This window comes from Protomyctophum parallelum (genome assembly GCF_964188405.1).
Source record: "Protomyctophum parallelum genome assembly, chromosome: 11".
NCBI classification, from domain to species: Eukaryota; Metazoa; Chordata; class Actinopteri; order Myctophiformes; family Myctophidae; genus Protomyctophum; species Protomyctophum parallelum.
In genome coordinates, this window is record NC_139707.1 from 14,075,872 (window position 1) to 14,095,047 (window position 19,176).

At 41.4% G+C, this 19,176-nt stretch overlaps 1 protein-coding gene across 1 annotated transcript in view; it reads left to right on the forward strand.

Annotated features, from left to right (window-relative positions):
- The first annotated feature begins 2,284 nt into the window (after window positions 1-2,284).
- The window catches only part of mlphb (melanophilin b), a 48,216-nt gene continuing 31,324 nt past the window's right edge, over window positions 2,285-19,176 (forward strand). The window contains exons 1-2 of the mRNA XM_083776694.1: window positions 2,285-2,434; window positions 6,827-6,997. Of these exons, the coding sequence (XP_083632820.1) occupies window positions 2,427-2,434; window positions 6,827-6,997 (179 nt within the window). The 5' untranslated portion in view covers window positions 2,285-2,426. The remainder of the gene's footprint in view (window positions 2,435-6,826; window positions 6,998-19,176) is intronic.

The following is a 19,176-nucleotide window of genomic DNA, read 5'->3' on the forward strand; positions in this document are numbered from 1 at the left end:
CACCAGTAGGGGGAGATTCAAACAAATGAGAGCTACTGTTCTCTATTGAGAAGCAGTAGGCCTACCTGTATTTGTAGCCTACAAGTGAAGTTCAACAAGTAGGAATGATTGTCGTGATAAAATATTCTGCAGCCAAACAAAAGATTGATAGTTATTTCGGAGTACTTGAGTATCTTTCCTGTTGTGTTCCATTTGTTTCTTGCTCTTATATTGTTTGTTGTTTCATCTTTGTTGGAGCAGAGCTAGGATATGTGGGTTTGAGGTTGCAGATAATATATCCAGTGTGTGCACTAGTCTCATCTATGGTCTCATCTAAACTCACTCCATATTTAAAGTTCTGTGTTAATAGAGGGTGGACCTATATTGACACAGCTGATCTAGCATACAAAATGCATAATGAAACAGTACTGGCCAGAATGTACAATGTATGTGAATGCTAATGTAGCCTATGCTCTAGTGTTGACTAGAGCTAAACAAGACAAGATAAGAGAGCTGATTCTGGATCCAGGCCAAAACACAGCGAGTGATAGGATCCACATGAAATGCATCAATTCTGCAACACAGTTTCAGGATGTTTCATCATGTGCTCTGAAGGTTTTTCATGGATGAAGGTTTGTTTGTGCTGGATGTCAGCCAATATGAGAGTGTTTCAATCCATGCATACATGATGTGAGTAGATAGAGTAGATAGTGAGTGATAGATGTAATGAATTCAAGCTTTTATACAAGTCAAAATAAAGTCAAACATTATACCGATGCATGTTTTTTAATTGAATGCCCAGATGCCTTTTCCATTGGATGTTAGTACATCCTCTTTTCTATAAGCAACTCATTTCCCACAAATTCCCTTGCAGTAGCTACATCTGCTAGCAATGCCTTTAATGCATACTAATGCATTTACAGTGCAGAACATACAGTACACTGAGTACAGTGCAGACTTTTTAAAGATGGCTAACTGTATTATAACACTGAAATGGAGAGTAGTCAACTTGAAGAGCTCACTATTCAAAACAGCTGACTAATACATTGGATTGGTAACAACTTTGAAGTGACAGGAATCTTGTCACTTCAAAGTCAAATTATCAAATCAAATCTTGACATTATTTTTAATGCATGCATACTATGTTACATGATAAAATAACAAATATATTTGTTTGTTTGTTTCCTTGCTTGTGTAGTAATTAAGTATTATAATGTATTGAACTATCCGGGCATTAGATCCATAGTATCAATTTAAATGCTGTTTTAATACTACAGGAATAATCATACTGAGCATTTAATTTTCAATGTAAGGTTAAATAACTGCTGTATGCAATTATGTATCTTGACTTAAAATGGGAGTTATCCTGTTAACACATTTAGATAGTATATAGCCTTAATGTACTGTATGTGAACCCTAAAACTGTACACTTGAAGTGACAAGATTATATACTGTAAATGAGTGCATGAGCAGCTCCATATTTAGAACCATGAATGAATAATATCTCTGTTCCAGGAGGTAAACAGGACATGTTTAGCGCAAAGTTACCTGCGTTGACGAGCCTGTGATTCAATCAACTGAAAAAGCACCGCATATTTCTCCACTCTGCTTTGATCAGCCCCTAAATTAAATCAAACTGCCTTGTTATATAATTTTATGTACTGAACCTAGACAGCTGCGGGCTAACCATTAGCCTAAAGCGGAATTCTCGGCCAAGGGCAATTTTAGGATTTGGTCATCAGGCAGAGGCTCTGATCCACTACTGCTACATATAGACACCAATACTTTGCTGAGAGCTGAATTAATTTTGCTTGACAAATTAGAACTTGATATATCCCACAAGTTTTATATCTTCATCCTGTTTGCTCTGTTGAAGTAAGTGAAGAACGGTGGCGAAAACAAGAAAATTGGATTGCTGGAAACTTCACATGGCTCCAATTAAATCAGACACTTTGGAAAACAGGAAGTACTGAACAGATGGGAGGATATTGAAAGTTTGTGAAAAAAAAGACGAGTGGAATGAACTGACAAGAGATTCTTTGTGGTGATTTTGGATCTGCCCTGATTTGAATTCATATGGTGTCTGGAGTTAAGGTTTTTACTTGCATTAACTACATGGTCTTCAAAAGGGCCTAACAGCATATTAGAACGGACAACTGTGGCACTCAAAGAAATTACATTTCGTCATGTCACAAAGTGGTCAAGACATAAACCTCTGTCTGTATGATGGCCCATGGCTGACCCCCACCCCGGGACATAAAGGACTAGCCTGAGGCCTGAACCTCTGAAGAGAGGGCAGCAGCAGGGAGGCGGAGATGAGGCCGTTTGCCTCCTGGTTAACTAGACATGTGATTAGCTTTGCTGCTGGCTACTTACTAACTTAGCTGCCCTGCAGTCATTCTGTCAGTCTCTCAGGGGAATAGGAGCTGGACTAGCTGCCAGAAGCCATGACAAGGTAAGCTAATAAATTGACCTCTAGAGTGACGACGTTGGAAGGTTGTGTCAACCGTATATTACTGTTTATTCAAGTCTGAAACCCTTGGCTTGTATTGATTGTTTTATGAATGATAGTACATAAATACAACTGCTATACAGCTACTGTACCGTCAGTTGTGTTCAACGGGCTCCAGGTTGTGTTGTTTGCACAATTTCAGCTGTGAGAAGCATCCCCTTCTCATGTGAAAGGGAATATATGGACTTATAGGAGACTTTGGTGTAAAATCTATGTTTTGTTAGGCTTTGGTGGCTCTGAAACTTCAGGAGTTTGAGTCTGTAGTTTGCTAAATAAAATATAAGAAAGAATAGGATGAAGTTCTGTTGAACCCAGAGCATGGCAGACAATCATTGACATAACTTTTTTCCAAGATAAGGTGCCATATATCATTTTTAGATAGATTCCCTTTTGAAATAAGTACTATTTAAAGCAATTGCACATACCTCAGTTGTCCCATACCGGAATTAAATGACAAACAGTACACACCCTCTGTGCAAATACTTAATGAGACCATGTGTGCACTTGGCACTGCACTTCCATCCTTGGGTGTGTGAACTTGGGAACATTGCTTGCAAATAGATGTAGCCAAATATGCATTAGCTGCCATTTGTAAATCACACCCGTGTGAAGTGAGGGGCGTACATTTTCCCTTCATTGTCAATGGCATTTAATGTTTGTGTTGCCACAAATTTACATCATATTTGGCGGACATACAGTATATGACCTAATTTCTCCTTTCATTGTCAATGGCAAATATGAGACATGTGGAGACAAAAGCTGTATATAGGAGGGGCTAGTGCCCCTCAAAAATGAGATTACTGCATCGTTTGACCATTATGTTCATTGTGTGTGACTGTGATCATTGTTCATGTGATCATTAAATTGTGTGTGTGTGTGTGTGTGTGTGTGTGTGTGTGTGTGTGTGTGTGTGTGTGTGTGTGTGTGTGCGTGCGTGCGTGCGTGCGTGCGTGCGTGCGTGCGTGCGTGCGTGCGTGCGTGCGTGCGTGCGTGCGTGCGTGCGTGCGTGCGTGCGTGCGTGCGAGGAGTTGGTGTTTGTCTACATGGGTAGCAGTGACATCATCTTCTCCTAAATTTATGTTTTGTCCTGATGGTTAAATGTCCCAGACTGCAGACATGTCATTCATCTACATTAAGTCAGTAGCAGATCTTGAGACCATCCAAATTGGGCAATTTTGCTTGATTTTAGGTTTGCACGATATTGATATTTAGCAAAATATTTGGCAAAAACAATCACACCCATGTGAAGTGAGGGGTGCTCTTATCATCGTACATTATCATACATCATCTCATTCTGGCCAATCAGAATTTGCATCTTCACCTTCGTCTTCAATGTTTGTGTTACGCAATGTTTCTGTTTACACAAACACTCAAAATTGTCCATTCATTGTGTTTGTGTTAGGACAAAGTTTGTGTTTACACACGCACTAAAAGCTGGAAATAGGATGGGCTATCACCCCTCAAAAATATCAGGATTATTTTGCTGATAACAATTTTACAGATAGCCTATTGCATTTTTAAGTAAACTAGATCGGTGCCCTTTGGGTGCCGGCCTATTAGGCACAATGCCATAGGCGAAGTCAGGAATACAGACAGACACAGCCATTACTGGGGGGGGTTTAGGCCTCTCCAATGTCTGGCTTTCGGAATTACGTCATGTGGCAGCTAAGTCTATGGCTTTTTTAATATTTACAAAATGAATTCATTTTTATAAACTTGCAAAGCTGATCAATGATAGCCCCAACTAGTAGCGATGTGGCGATGTAGTACCCGAGTGGAATATTAGTGGCGACACAAGCGCTGAGTCCCATTGTAACAATGGATTCTATCTCAATGGGATAGTTCCAATATTTGGAACTATGCGTGTGTGCGTGTGCGAGGAGTTGGTGTTTATCTACATGGGTAGCAGTGACATCATCTTCTCCTAAATTGATGTTTTTTCCTGTTGGTTAAATGTCCCAGACTGCAGACATGTCATTCATCTACATTAAGTCAGTAGCAGATCTTGAGACCATCCAAATTGGGTATTTGCCGTGCACGCACGCACACACACACACACACACACACACACACACACACACACACACACACACACACACACACACACACACACACACACACACACACATACACACACACACACACACACACACACACACACACACACACACACACAGACACACAAAAAAAGCCTAAAAGTTGCTACATTTTGTTATTATTATGCTCCCGATTTCAGGAGATTTCAGTGTCATTACGTCAGTTCGCCATGATGGATTTATGGCTTTCACTACGTCATCCACGTCACTGGCCATAAGAGGTTTTTAAGGTAAATAACCCGGCTGTTTTAGTGCTGCTGGGATGAGTTCAATGATAGCCCCAACTAGTAGCGATGTAGTACCCGAGTGGAATATTAGTGGCGACACAAGCGCTGAGTCCCATTGTAACAATGGATTCTATCTCAATGGGATAGTTCCAATATTTGGAACTATGCGTGCGTGCGTGCGTGCGTGCGTGCGTGTGCGAGGAGTTGGTGTTTATCTACATGGGTAGCAGTGACATCATCTTCTCCTAAATTGATGTTTTTTCCTGTTGGTTAAATGTCCCAGACTGCAGACATGTCATTCATCTACATTAAGTCAGTAGCAGATCTTGAGACCATCCAAATTGGGTATTTGCCGTGCACGCACGCACACACGCACACACACACACACACACACACACACACATACATACACACACACACACACACACACACACACACACACACACACACACACACACACACACACACAAAAGCTAAAAGTTGCTACATTTTGTTATTATTATGCTCCCGATTTCAGGGGATTTCAGTGTCATTACGTCAGTTCGCCATGATGGATTTATGGCTTTCACTACGTCATCCACGTCACTGGCCATAAGAGGGTTTTAAGGTAAATAACCCGGCTGTTTTAGTGCTGCTGGGATGAGTTCCTTGGATGTCGTCATGCAGGTAACCTTGACCAACCTTAAACCTTCCTGGTTGTTAAACAAACACCCAGGATGTTTGCTTAACAGGCAGGTTAATACGTACTGCCTTTATCACATAATGGGACCATTGCCTGTCTAGTGGTGGTGGATGCTGATGGGTATTTTGATAGATGTAAACCTGTGAGAAAAACTAGAATGGAGAAAGACCAAATTAATCAATAGTATTACCTTCTAAAGTCAAATAGTAAGAATCAGAAAACCCTTTAAAAATCCTTAGCCAACCAGGCAATGAAGAAAACCTTAATAGACCCAAAATAGTAATTTAGACGACTCCAGAATGAATGCACACGACACCGAGAAATAAAAGAAAGATAAATTTAGTGAATAATATTCAGTAAAATGATGTTGCAAAGATTCAGGAAGTTACAAAGCATTATAGTCCATGTTACAAAATATCTGTTTCCCTTGAATAATGTCTCTAGCACTTAAGATGCAAATGGCGTCACAGTTGTTGTTATTACAGTAGTTCATTGGATGAGAGAGTCCACAGTGAAGGATGACATGGACTGACGTGGCGGATGTTGCGGACCCTGGTTGGTCCGGCGAAGCGATGATGGTGGTGACATCGAGTCACAAGACCTAAACTAGGGAGGTCACGTTGTAGCTGGAAGACACCGCTGCTGCAGCAACCTTTAATTGGTGTGGTTGACCTTAAAACGTGTATTGTCCCAAGGAGTCCCTACCGGTGTGGTTTGGGCTTTAGACAGCCTAAGTTCACCTAGTGACCTAACATTTCCCTGCTAGCAGGCAAACACGTTCATTCAGCTCTGTTTTCATACCAAGGGCTGGATAACGAGGCTACTGTAGCAGGCTTTAAAAAAACCATTGTCCAGCAGTATTAGAAGTTTGCTGAGTGGGCTCAGAGACATTAAGATGAAGTAGAGTCTGGATCTACACCAATGACAAACAAATCTGAGTAATTTGTTTGTCATTTCCGGTCACGAACATATATTTAGAAATATTTTTAGAGCTTATTTTTATTTCCATTTCTGCTAGAAAGCAGAAAACTATAATATGTTTAGGTGATTTCTATTTATATTAGGATAAATGTGTGTGACTGTAAGGAAGGAGGCTTCACGCTTCGCTTTATATTTTACTCGTGATCAGAGCCTCCGTTCTCCATACTGTAGGACGGAAGCATTTGAAAATTGCGAGAGGCAACAATCTGGCCTCGCGAGACTACACCCATATAGGCAGGACCATGGCCACATGTTACCTACTAGTTAATATTATGACCATCATCATCACAAGGTTTTGGGTCACAAAAGTGATATATATATTTATCTTTTTATCCCACTTTTACTGTAGCCCATCAGAATTCCGTGTGGCAGGTTCTGGTCCTCCTGATCTCATGATGATGCGTGACAGCGTGGCTAAGAAGTTGGACCTGTCTAAGCTCACAGACGAGGAGGTCCAACATGTCTGGGATGTCGTGCAGCGAGACTTTGACCTGAGGAAGAAAGAGGAAGACAGACTTGGGTAAGATGAATCCAAAACACTCGTCGTTTGATATTTATTTTACATAAAGATCTGTCTGTCAAGAAAATGAACAAATATAGATTCTAAGGCCCAATTTCTGCATCGTCGTACGACAGTATGATAATAAAAGCTGATCTGTGAGTTAAGAATGCATCACATCGGGCACGGTGGCACAGTTGGTAGTGCTGTCGCCTCACAGCTAGAAGGTCCTGGGTTCGATTCCCGCTGGGGACGCTGTGGGCACTGGCGGCGTGTTCCCTCCTCCGCGTCATCAGTGCCCATACCCGAGGCGGGGGTTGGCGATAGGGCCTTTCTGTGTGGAGTTTGCATGTTCTCCCCGTGTCCCCTAGGGTAGATACCCTCACAAAAACATGCCGTAATCCTGGTCTCTAAAACTACCTCCCCCTGGCCAGCCGGGGCGCCTGATGGAGGGGAAAGGAACTGGTCGGAATAACGTGTCCCTTCCACACGCTACGTCCGGCCGGGGAAATTCCCATCTGTCAGGTGAAAAGAAGCAGCTTGGACTCCTCATGCATAGAAGGAGGCATGAGGTCAGTCCGCTGCCCCCCCCAGGTTGGCAGAGGAAGTGTAGCGCCCAGGATTACATTAGATAATTGGCACTGGGTGAAAAGAAAACTGGGTTACAAAATCGTGGGATAAAAATTTAGGAAAAAAAAAAGAATGCATCACATCACGCCAACTCGGCTGCTGACAAATCATGACAATAAACAATTAATTAAAAAGAAGAAAAAAAGGGCACGGTACACCTTTTTTCTAATTATTTGTTCGGCCCAATTTATTTAGTTTATTGTCATGATTTGTCACCATCCGTGTAGGGCCAGGCTTTGTCCGAGGCTTACATGTCTTTAAATAAATACTTTTTGAAACGTTTATGGGAAAAGAATATTGGGAAATTATCTTCTCGTCGTCATGAAAGGGGGCGGGACTGCAACACTCTATAATATGCACTGTGCAACCCACAGTATGGCTTTCGTTAGTTTAGTCCATGGGTTTTCAACAGGTGGTCCGTGGACCACTGGTGGTCCGTGAAGGTATTGCATGTGGTCCCTGACGCATTTGTATTTTAATTTATTGTATTGACCACAAGTTGAGAAACAATGCAGTAAATGACGTGGTGACATATGATGCCGCGTCGATGTTGTCAGTTACTGGGAAGTCGGACGTCAAGAACTTCCACAGAAAAGGGAGGTAGAATCTCAAGGGAAACTGATCGACTGGTTCAGTCATCATTATAAGGAAATGTGCCCATAATGAATTGCATGTGTCTGCTCATATCCCCCCTCCCAACACAACAGTGGTCCCCAAGTTGATTCTCAGTCAGGGTGGTGGTCCGGGGTCCCTGGTTCAGTTGAAAACCCCTGGTTTAGTCTAGTCTCTCTTGTTAATCATCCATCCTTGTTTATTGACCATTTCTGTGATATGGCATTAGAAGTGAGGGATTATCAGAGAAATGAGTGAGTGAGTGAGTGAGTGAGTGAGTGAGTGAGTGAGTGAGTGAGTGAGTGAGTGAGTGAGTGAGTGAGTGAGTACGTGCGTGCGTGCGTGCGTGCGTACTGTATGTGCGTGTGCATGCAGGCATGTCTGTGTGAGATTTAAGAAAGTTGTCAGTTCATGAAGGAATTGTTACGTCATGACAACATCGCTGTTGGAAAACAATTCTTCAAAGCCTTTCTTGCTCAAACAAGATATGTTGGATCCAACTGGAAAGTAGCTGGGATAAATCTTTAGGTTTGCAGTCTGGGAGAGTGCAATGCTGTGTATCTCTGTGTGTTCAATAATCCAATTTAAATTAGACTTGTTTAATTTAAATGAACTAGGGGATACAGATTTTTTCTAATGAGTCAAGCATTACAGCTAGCACAAGGTCACAGTTTAGACCTATGGGTCATATTAATAATGACCCTAACACAACAAATGTGTACAGTACCATCTATGAGTGCATGTCTACAAGTAGTATACACAACTAGATAAAGTGCCAATCGGCACAGGTCTCCACCAGGGCAGGTCAGGTTGTGGCCTCATGGTGGCGCTATAACAGGCTGTTGAGGAAGATTTGGGCCGGAGGTTGGTGTTGGAGGGATGCAGGTACAATGTTTTTGTTTTGCACAAAGCGGCCTCCTGGTGGCGCTATAACAGGCCGTTCTGGAAAGTTTGGGGCAGAGGTTCATCGTTGGCATCCAGGGAGTGTGTGTGCAAAATTTGGCATCGACCGGTTGTGTGTGTGTGTGTGTGTGTGTGTGTGTGTGTGTGTGTGTGTGAGTGCATGACACGACTTGGCTTGTTGTAGCGCCACCATCAGGCTGTTGAAAACTGTCAAGTGGCATTTCTTCCTCAGCCTAGTGGGAATATGCGTGCACAGTTTCATCGCAATCGGACGCTGCGTTGAGGAGTTGTGGCGATTTGTACAAAGCGGGCTACTCCTGAAAAGTGTAGGAGCCAATCGTGGCCAATCAGGATGGAATATGAGAAATCAAAAAAACCTGTCTTGATCACATGACTATGGAGATCATGTGTACCGATTTGCGTGAAATTTGGATAAAATCTGAAGGAGTAATAATAGAAAATGTGTTTTACATATGTCGGCCTCCTGGTGGTGCTATAAAGAGCAGATGTGAAAAATTCCAGGCAAAGGTTTTTCCTTGGCCTCTAGGGAGTTGGCATACAAAGTTATCCACAGATCCGTGCAGTTAGAGGTAAAAACACTTTTGGGCCAGTTATAGCGCCACCTTGAGGCTGAGTTGAAATTTTTCATGTGGCATTTCGTCCTCGGCCTAGTGGGAATGTGGGTGCACAATTTCACGGAAATCACGCGATGTGTTCATGATTTGCAGCATTTTGTTTGAAACTGAGCACTCCTGTGAACTTTGGAAGCCAATGTTAACCAATCAGGATGGAGTCTGAGAAATCTGAAAGAGCCGTTTCGTTGAATGGCTCTAGAGAGACTGTGTACCAATTTGCGCGATGTTTGGACAAAATCTGTAGGTGTACTGTGCAAAAACTTGTTTTGCAAAAAGCGGCCTCCTGGTGGCGCTATAACAGGCCGTTCTGGAAAGTTTGGGGCAGAGGTTCATCGTTGGCATCCAGGGAGTGTGTGTGCAAAATTTCGACCGGGTTAACGGTGGCCGAGATTAGCTGCTCACGGACACACGGACGGACGGACACACGGACACACAAACGGACGGACGGACGGACGGACGGAGTGCAAAACATACTCTCCCCACATGCCTTCGGCCTGGTGGAGACAATAATACTGTATAGCTGCTTGATGACAGAATCAGAAATGGACAGTGGTAGGCCTATGTAGTAACTGTACTGTACTTAATTACAATAAAAGGTATTTTTACTTTTACTAGAGTACCGGTACTTCAGATTTTCAATACTTTTATTTCTAATTTCAAATCCAAACATTTTACTTTTAGTCCACTACATTTATTTGCAAACTTTAGTTACTACTGTGTTTTTGATTATTATTACAAAACATACATTAACCACTTCAGCACTTTATATACTTCTCAAGCTCACAACTGAGTCAGGGACATATTCTACGTAGACAGCAAAATCCTGTGTTAACTGGGTGTACAAATGTATTTGTTACTTTTCAGTACATTTGTACGGTCTCAGATAAATGTGTACGGTCACAGATAAATCCTGAGGATTTGACTGTGTAGCAGTGTGTACTGTGTACACACATACACACATACTGGTTCAGTGAACCAAGAAGAACGCAGCCTGTTTTTGAGTCTGACCACTCGCTCACATTAAACAGTGAGACAGGAATCACATGAGCCTTGGAAGCTGTGCGTGTAATGCCACCTAATTGGTTCAGTCCCAGGAATCTGCTGTTTCTATTCCCTTTCAGACAGATTTTATAATTCATCGGTTTCACTTTTTCAGCATACTGTACAGTCTATGCTGTGTGCTGTATGTTGACCTAATTATCTTTATTCATGGTGAATTATGGTGGGAACTAGGGTAAAAGAAAGAAAGTCATCATTTTTCAGCAGAATATTTACTTCATGTATACATAAGGGGAAAGAAATAATCACCAAATGGAAAGGTGCGTTCATGCATCTTCTGGGCAGCATTAAGGTGCAGAGCCAATTCCATGACAATCTATCTGGAAAGAAGTCTCTGTCGTTTTGTTTGGGACCAGTGTTGGACTGACCAAGCGAACGGTCAACCAACCGACCAACCAATCGACATGATCATCCTTAAAGCCATGCACCGCAAGTGGGGCTAAAAATGTCAAAATTAATATAGAAATAAACTGCTCTAAAATTGAACAACCTTTTGAAGGCCGCCAGCCCCTCCAATGCCTGGCTTTCGGCATTACGTCATGTGGCAGCCTTTTAATGTTTGTTTAGAGCACTTAAAACAAACATACCAGCCCCTCACTTCACACTTCAAGTCCTAACCGAACATGATTGTATCCAGGGTTTTGTACTGTACACTACAGTATGCTTTTTGTTGATATTTTATTATTACTTGCACAAGCAGAGCGCGCAAGTAATAATTTCGCCCAGTCTCTTTCGCCGTGACAGCCAACCCGCCATTTTATGTTTATGCAAAAAAACATAAAATCTGTGCCTGTTTTGCTGGGACCAGATTACACAAATGACCATATGTCTTACGTCATCATTGAGAGCTAGTCATACGTATACTATATACATAATCAGTAAAAATAGAATAGCAAATTGTGCCTGATCTGCTGGGACCAGAGTACGTGGTGTGTATATGTATGACTAGCTCTCAATGATGACGTAAGAAATATGGTCATTTGTGTAATCTGGTCCCAGAAAAACAGGCACAGATTTGATGTTTTTTTGCATAAACATAAAATGGCGGGTTGGCTGTCACGGTTTTTGGCGCAAAGTAACCACAGTATACCGCTAATCAACTTACAACTACAACCATATTTCTTACGTCATCATTGAGAGCTAGTCATACGTATACTATATACATAATCAGTAAAAATAAAATGGCAAATTGTGCCTGATCTGCTGGGACCAGAGTATGTGGTGTGTATATGTATGACTAGCTCTCAATGATGACGTAAGAAATATGGTCATTTCTGTAATCTGGTCCCAGCAAAACAGGCACAGATTAGATTTTTTTTTTGCATAAACATAAAATGGCGGGTTGGCTGTCACGGTTTTTGGCGCAAAGTAACCACAGTATACCGCTAATCAACTTACAACTACATACTCTATATAGTATATGTATATGTATACGTATGTCTTACGTCATCATTTATACTCATGGTAAAGTATCTATCATCTCCGACTTCTGCAATTATGATAATAGGAGATTTCAATGAAGACCATAATACTGAGAAAGATAGAAGTATAAAGACCTACATGTCAAGATTAGGCTTTAAACAATTAAATACAAATCCAACTACAGATTACGGAAGTATTTTAGATCATGTATATTTTAACAAATGTGAAAGTATTATTACAGAAATTGAAGTTAGAGACACATATTACTCTGATCATGATTTAGTATTAATATCACTATAGTCCAAGAAGAAATACATTGAAAACAATTGACAATTTACAATAAGTAATACAATAATTATACTGTATAATATATTTTAATTCAGTTTATATTTAAAAAAAAATCATCACATATCAATGATTTATTTTTCTTTGAAAAACTAAAAAGGGATCTAGAATATATCTACATCGATAAAACTGTATTTCTTATATAGATAGAAACTTGAACCATACTTAATAATGCTAGGTGTTTATATGCATAAAGTAGGTAGGTAGCAAATAGTTACATCTAATAATTATACATTTCAAACGTTCCTTCACAGAGATACTGAGATTTGACAGTTTACAGCGGTCGAAAGTACTTGCGCACTCTGCTTGCGCACTAGTTGGCCATTTATGGCCTACTAGTGTGCAACAAGCAAGTATGCACTCGACAGAGTGCAGTTCTAGTTTGTATTATATTGTTAGACTTATGCTGTTCTACCTGGTAAATAATTGCATTCAGGTGTATGACCGAGCATGATTAGAAATAGTACTTTCGGTTCGCATGATACAACTGGATAACTAACCTGCAATCCATTTCATTTGAACAACCCTCTTGTTGAAAGTGTGTCCGTTGATTTCATCTGTTTGAAAATGTGCATGTACACTGAAGCACATGATTGGACCGCACCAGACCACTGTAACAAACCAACAGCAGACAGACCAACCACACGTGTCTCCCATGGGAGACAGTCTGGTGGAGGGGAAGAGATGGACAGATGAGGGAGGGAATTTCCTTCTTGTTTGGTTGTGTTTACAGTACAAGCCAGACAACTTGGTGTAGTTATAGATTCATATCTACACATCAAGTCAATATCAATCAATATAACAGCCTAAATGAGCCTATATTATTTCCATCTTCACAATATAGCAAGAATCAGAGGATTAATGTCCAAACGAGAGTTAGAAAAACCTTTATCTACAGTAGGTTAGACTACGTGGGACATTGAGGTCTTCCAAAAAGCATCAGACATCAGGCAGAGCTTATTAAAATGGTTACTACATATACTGGGCTGGCAAGGTTTCATAAATCAACTCAGGTGCAGAAACACATAGACACATAGCAATGCAGATACAGCAACACAGATGCTGCAACACATTCTTCCTTTAAACCAGACATAACTGACTTATTTTAACTTCCCTATACACTGGTTGCCTGTCTGTTTTAGGTTAAGATTTCTGCTTTATTTTCCGTAGTGACAGTGAGGGAGACAAGAGGGGTCTGAGAGAGAGAGGGTGTCACGGCCCCTGCCAGTGTCCTGTGTGTGTATTTTATTTGTGTTAGTCTGTCTGTGTGTGAGCATGTGTGGGCGTAGTCTTGGTTCATGGCTTTCCAGATTGGCACACCTGGCTCTGATCATCTAATCTCACTCACCTGCCTGCCATCTTCTCATCACCACCACTCCATAAAAGCCCTGGTTTCCACGCTGCCAGATAGTCCCACAGTTCTCTGTGCGGTAACACTTCTAGCTGTTATTTCCTAGTGACAATTATTCCTAGTGTTTTTGCTCTACTATTGCTTTGTTCCAGTGTTTTTTGCTTTTTGTCTTTGGTTTTTTCCTTCTGCTTCAGTTGCCTGACTGTTTGCCTGCCAGCCTACCCACCACCCCAGCTCCTGCTAACTTTCTAAAAAGTAGCCAATCTACAAGCTCATTTTGAAAAGTTGCATATCTACAAGCTCATCATTTGTTTCAATAAACACCCTTGGACTTTGCCCTCCTTGTCGTGTCTGCATTTGGGTCTGCCAGTTTGGTTAAACGTGACAGAGGGAATGACAAGCACTCAAGCAGCAAAGTGCCTATTGGGTTGGATTCGAACCCGACCCAACTGTGGGAAGGGAAGGATTGCAGCCAAATCTGTGGTATGCACGTCTCCTAACAGGTGGGCTACTGGGGCACCCCCGCCCATTACTGATTACATTGAAGGCACTTCATGGCCTGGCCCCTAATTACATGTTGCGTTATGAACCCTTTACAAGCCTGTGTGCAGCATGAGGTCCAGGATGGAACTTGCTGGTGGTTCCTGAGTCAAGGCTGAAGAGAAAACGTGATGGTAACTCAATGGCAGGGCTCCTCATGACTATGGAATGTTTAATGTTTTGATAAGAACTTAAAAGATACTGTGAATAGTGAGGTACTGTGACAACTATCAAGATGATAATTAGAGGTTTGTGATCAGAAGAATGGCAGTAGCCTCTCTCTCTCTTTCTCCCATTTGTCTCATTTAGATTTCTCTCTCCCTCTTCCTCTCTCTCTCTCTCCCTCCCTCCCTCCTCCCTTTTTGAACTGGTGAATCAGAAAAGGCTTTGAGACCAGGAAAACGGTTCATCACATACAAACAAATTCAAAGCATAAGTGGAGAATAGAACATCTGATGAGTTCAATGAAATGTGGATAGGAGAAACAGAGACAGAGAGACAGATGTGGTTAGAGAGGAGAGGCAGTGACAGAAAAAAAGATACAGATAGCTCTGGAGTAGAGACAGAAAGATGAATGTGGCTGGAGAGAAGAGACAGAAAGAAAGACAGACAGATGTAGCTGGAGACGAGAGACAGAGACAGATGTGACTGGAGATGAGAGACAGAGAGGCAGATGTACTCTAGTTGGAGAAGAGAGTGGCTGGAGAGAAGAGACAAAAAGAAAGACTGAGAGACAGAGAGACAGATGTGGCTGGAGAAGAGAGACAGAAAGATGGACAGAGAGACGGATGTAGCTGGAGGGGCGCAGACGTTGCTCCAACTTGCAACAGTCTGACACATGCAACAGTCTGACACATGTGTGACTGGTTAAGACTCACTTGTGGCTCCCGTCATGCGTTGCCGGTTAAGACGCATGCGTGGCCGGTTAAAAAAAAAAAGAGTGTCGGACTAATGCCTGTTGGACTGTTAGTACGTTGGAAACAAACACATGCACCCGTAGCTGGAGAGGACAGACAGTTACAGATCGTGGCAACTTCAGTCTTTCTAGGCCTTTGTTCCAGGTCAAAGTTCTTTGTCGGCTGTTTGTGTTCTGTTTCAGAGGAGGACCAATTGTTTGTTGCTTGGCCAGTGTCGCTGTTGTCTTTGTCCAAGGCCTCTGGAATCTATAAATAGATGGTGAAGACTTTGAACTCATGTGGTTTCATGTTTAAAAACTGTCACGCCTCGATGCTGTCAAGCCACAGACATGTTGGATGGTAGGAGGCAAAACAACTTATTTTGAAAATGATGACATTTTCCTCTCCTAACCTCAGTAGAATAACTCTGTGGGATCATGTTCCTGTGCATAATTTCCAATCAGAAACCTTTACCTTGACACACGGTGCGATGTCAGTACAACATTTACACATGACCGCAGGAGGAACAAGCACATGGATGCAGTACTCAGCTTACAGTCTAACATGAAACTTAAATACTTGAACTTACATGTAGATATTAGACTAATGCACAATGGTAAATTACTCGAAGATGACATCTCGTTATAAGTCGTATTTGAGTACTCATAGCTTCAGGGTGTCTTGTGTTCTCTTGGCCTCTACTAGGTTATGCAATGAAATGAAATCGTATTAATTTACTTTGAGGTTCTTAACCACTTGAACCATATAGTGTCCCTAATCTGGACACCAAAGAGACAGAAAAACGAGGGGATAGTATTGACCGTTGGGTGGATCCCGGTAAACAAGACAATTGTACAAAAATAGAATCCAAATAGAATCAAAATGATATGAATTTAAATAAGGATATACAATGTGAGTTGAGCGGTGTACAACATGTGCGACAAGTATTTTTCGGTTTTCTGGCCTTTTGAAAAACACATAACTAATGTTGAGTTTTTAAGTGATCTGGACCGCTCTCTACTTCTATTGGGAAAATGTGATTCAGATATTCAGAGAACAAACCCTGCATGCTTTCACTTATCTGCTTGGAGCATGATCCACAAGTGTCTGTATACTCTTTATATCAGTGCCTCATGTTCTGCCTGCTTTCCCTCAGTGTGAAACACTAAATGCTAAAATGTTCAGACTACAAAGTTCATTATCAACCTCAAAATCACACAAAAATTATAACTGTAAACATTCGTAACGAATGTGTCTTTAGAAGCACAGCAAGTCTTACCAAGTACAGTATGATTCAACAAAGTAAATCAAGAGTTGGAGATGTGTACAGTGTGTGGTTTTTATTATTACAGCTATGTGATTAAGAGAGACTTGGAGGAGGTTGTGTTAGACCTGCCAGTGTGAATGCTGTTTGTTTGGAGAGTCTGACTGTTATTTATGACAGGATGATGTTGTTACCTTTAAAAATGATGGTTTATATACAGATTACACAACAGCATTGGAGTCACTGAACCTGAATCATAATTTTTGTATGAAAACATGGTCTCCTCCAAAGGCAGCACATTTCCACTGCAATAAGATGTATGTGTTTTTATTGGTAAATAAATAGCTTGGTTGAAAAAGCATAGACAGACTCACAGCTAGATATGAAGTCAGATCCTGTCAAGTCATATTAGTTAATTGCTTCCTCCTACACTTGAGGATGAACCTGCTTTATGTAACTGTCTCTCTAAAAACTGCTACGGCCAAAGATTTAACCAAGAAGCCGTAACTTAACCTTAACCGTGCTTAATGTTATAGAACTGTGGGCCTCCGGAAGCCATTATCTTTATATGGTTTTAGGTTTTGCGTGCGTGCGTGCGTGCGTGCGTGCGTGCGTGCGTGCGTGCGTGCGTGCGTGCGTGCGTGCGTTCAGAGCAGATCTCCATGTATGGGAGCAGACAGCAGCAGTCTGGGTGAATGTCTGGCTCCTGCAGGATTATTCAGCTAAACACTGCAATTCCTGCTCATAGGTCACATTCTAAAGAGGATCTGACTGCTTTATTATGATGAGAAATCCTGTCCTTTTGTTGTACAGTAAAGGTTTAAAATAAAGGATACATTGTGTACAGTAGAGTGAGTCTTGAACAAAATCAATCGCAAGATGCACAGTAAATTCCTTTATTCATTTAACTGAGTGTTAACCAAATGGACGCATAATGGTCCACTTGGTTACATTTGTACGTGAGAATGTACAAACAGTTGTACAAGTGTGAATCAAATTTAATAACACTAAGGATTTTACTGTGAAGATTTTGTGAGTGCACAATGTGGCTCTCCACCCCAAGAGAAATAATTCAGTAAAATTAGCCTGATTTCTCATCTGATCTCTGGTGAGAGACTGATGACTGAACCATTTCAACTGTTGTTTGTTGCTTTTAGTTTGTGGTGTTGTTGCTCAGTAACTAGAATTAACGTTATAATTACTAGCTCTCCATTTTAGCATAACATCTGTGAAACATCTGTGAACAGAGGAGGACACTTCACACGAATAATAACACACACTCTCGCCGGCTCCCCAGGATCTCTAAATATATATAGGCGCATAATGTGTGTATTGATTTGTCTTAGTGTAATTCTCATGCCCCTCCCGAGCACACATTATGTAGTTCTTTCCCAGTCTGAAATTGCTGAGTCATTTCCAGCAATCTCGCAGCACAACATTGCTGAGTCATGCTATATGGGTGCCTGCCATGAAGCTGACCGTCAGGACTAGGACAGCCAGCTTCAGTTCTACTAAGGCCACTTATCTTTTCCATTTCCTGAAAACGTAACGGTTTTGGACATACAGTACAAGGTTTCCATGCAACAGCGATGATATACTCAAGTAGCTGCCATTTGCTATTCCAGAGCCTGGTAGATTTATACTGTATACTGTATGTACTGTACATCTAAACCACAGGGGCTGCCCTGTGGTTTAGATGTACAGTACATACAGTAGCTGCCCAACCCCTCTACGTAAGAGAGAGGAGGATGCTTACTAAGTCTCCCTTTTATCCCGTAGAGCCGGGCATGATTGGAGAAGCATGACCTTTGATAAACAATGACAGTCTCATTCTGAACAGGCCTCTAGTCAAACTCGTTTTTTTGGGGGCTTTTTATTGCAAACATCTCTTTTGCTGCTGTCAGCATTTTGCAGCACAGAGCCGACTGAGGCTTTCACTGTTCAGAGTCTCAGAGTCACAAACATTATCCAACCGAAATGGAAATAACTCAAAAGTCATAATGTCATTTGTGAAATTCTATAAGCGTACAGAGCTGCCAAGAGGTTTGGTGCCACACAGCACTGAGGAGCGAGTTGGGTCTGGAAAGACTTCTTGGCTTGGCGTTTTAAAAGCATGTCAACTACAGTTTGAGTGTGGTTGAATCTGTCCTGGTTGTAGGGTTATTTTCTGATTATGGTGTTCAACTATTCATTGAGGAGTTCGGGCTGGCTGCAGTCCTTGCCACACCAAAAGAAAGGACACTTTCCTTCTCAAGAGGCTTGTTAGAAAAAGACGGGTTAGAGGACGAGCAAACTTGAAGAAATCCTGCTGGCTTCTTTATGTTTTATATGAATAAAACCCCTGCGTTGATCTCCTTATACCTACTTCCCTTTCTTTGTTTTCTTGGAAAAATTGTGTGAACAAGGTTGAAATTGTTAATTTCCATTAAGTTGATTTAGTGTATAGCAACAATAGACTATCTATTGTAGTTTCTCAGTGATTCAGATTCAGATACCTTTATGTGTGTATACACACATAGGAATTTGCTTTGACATTAACATGA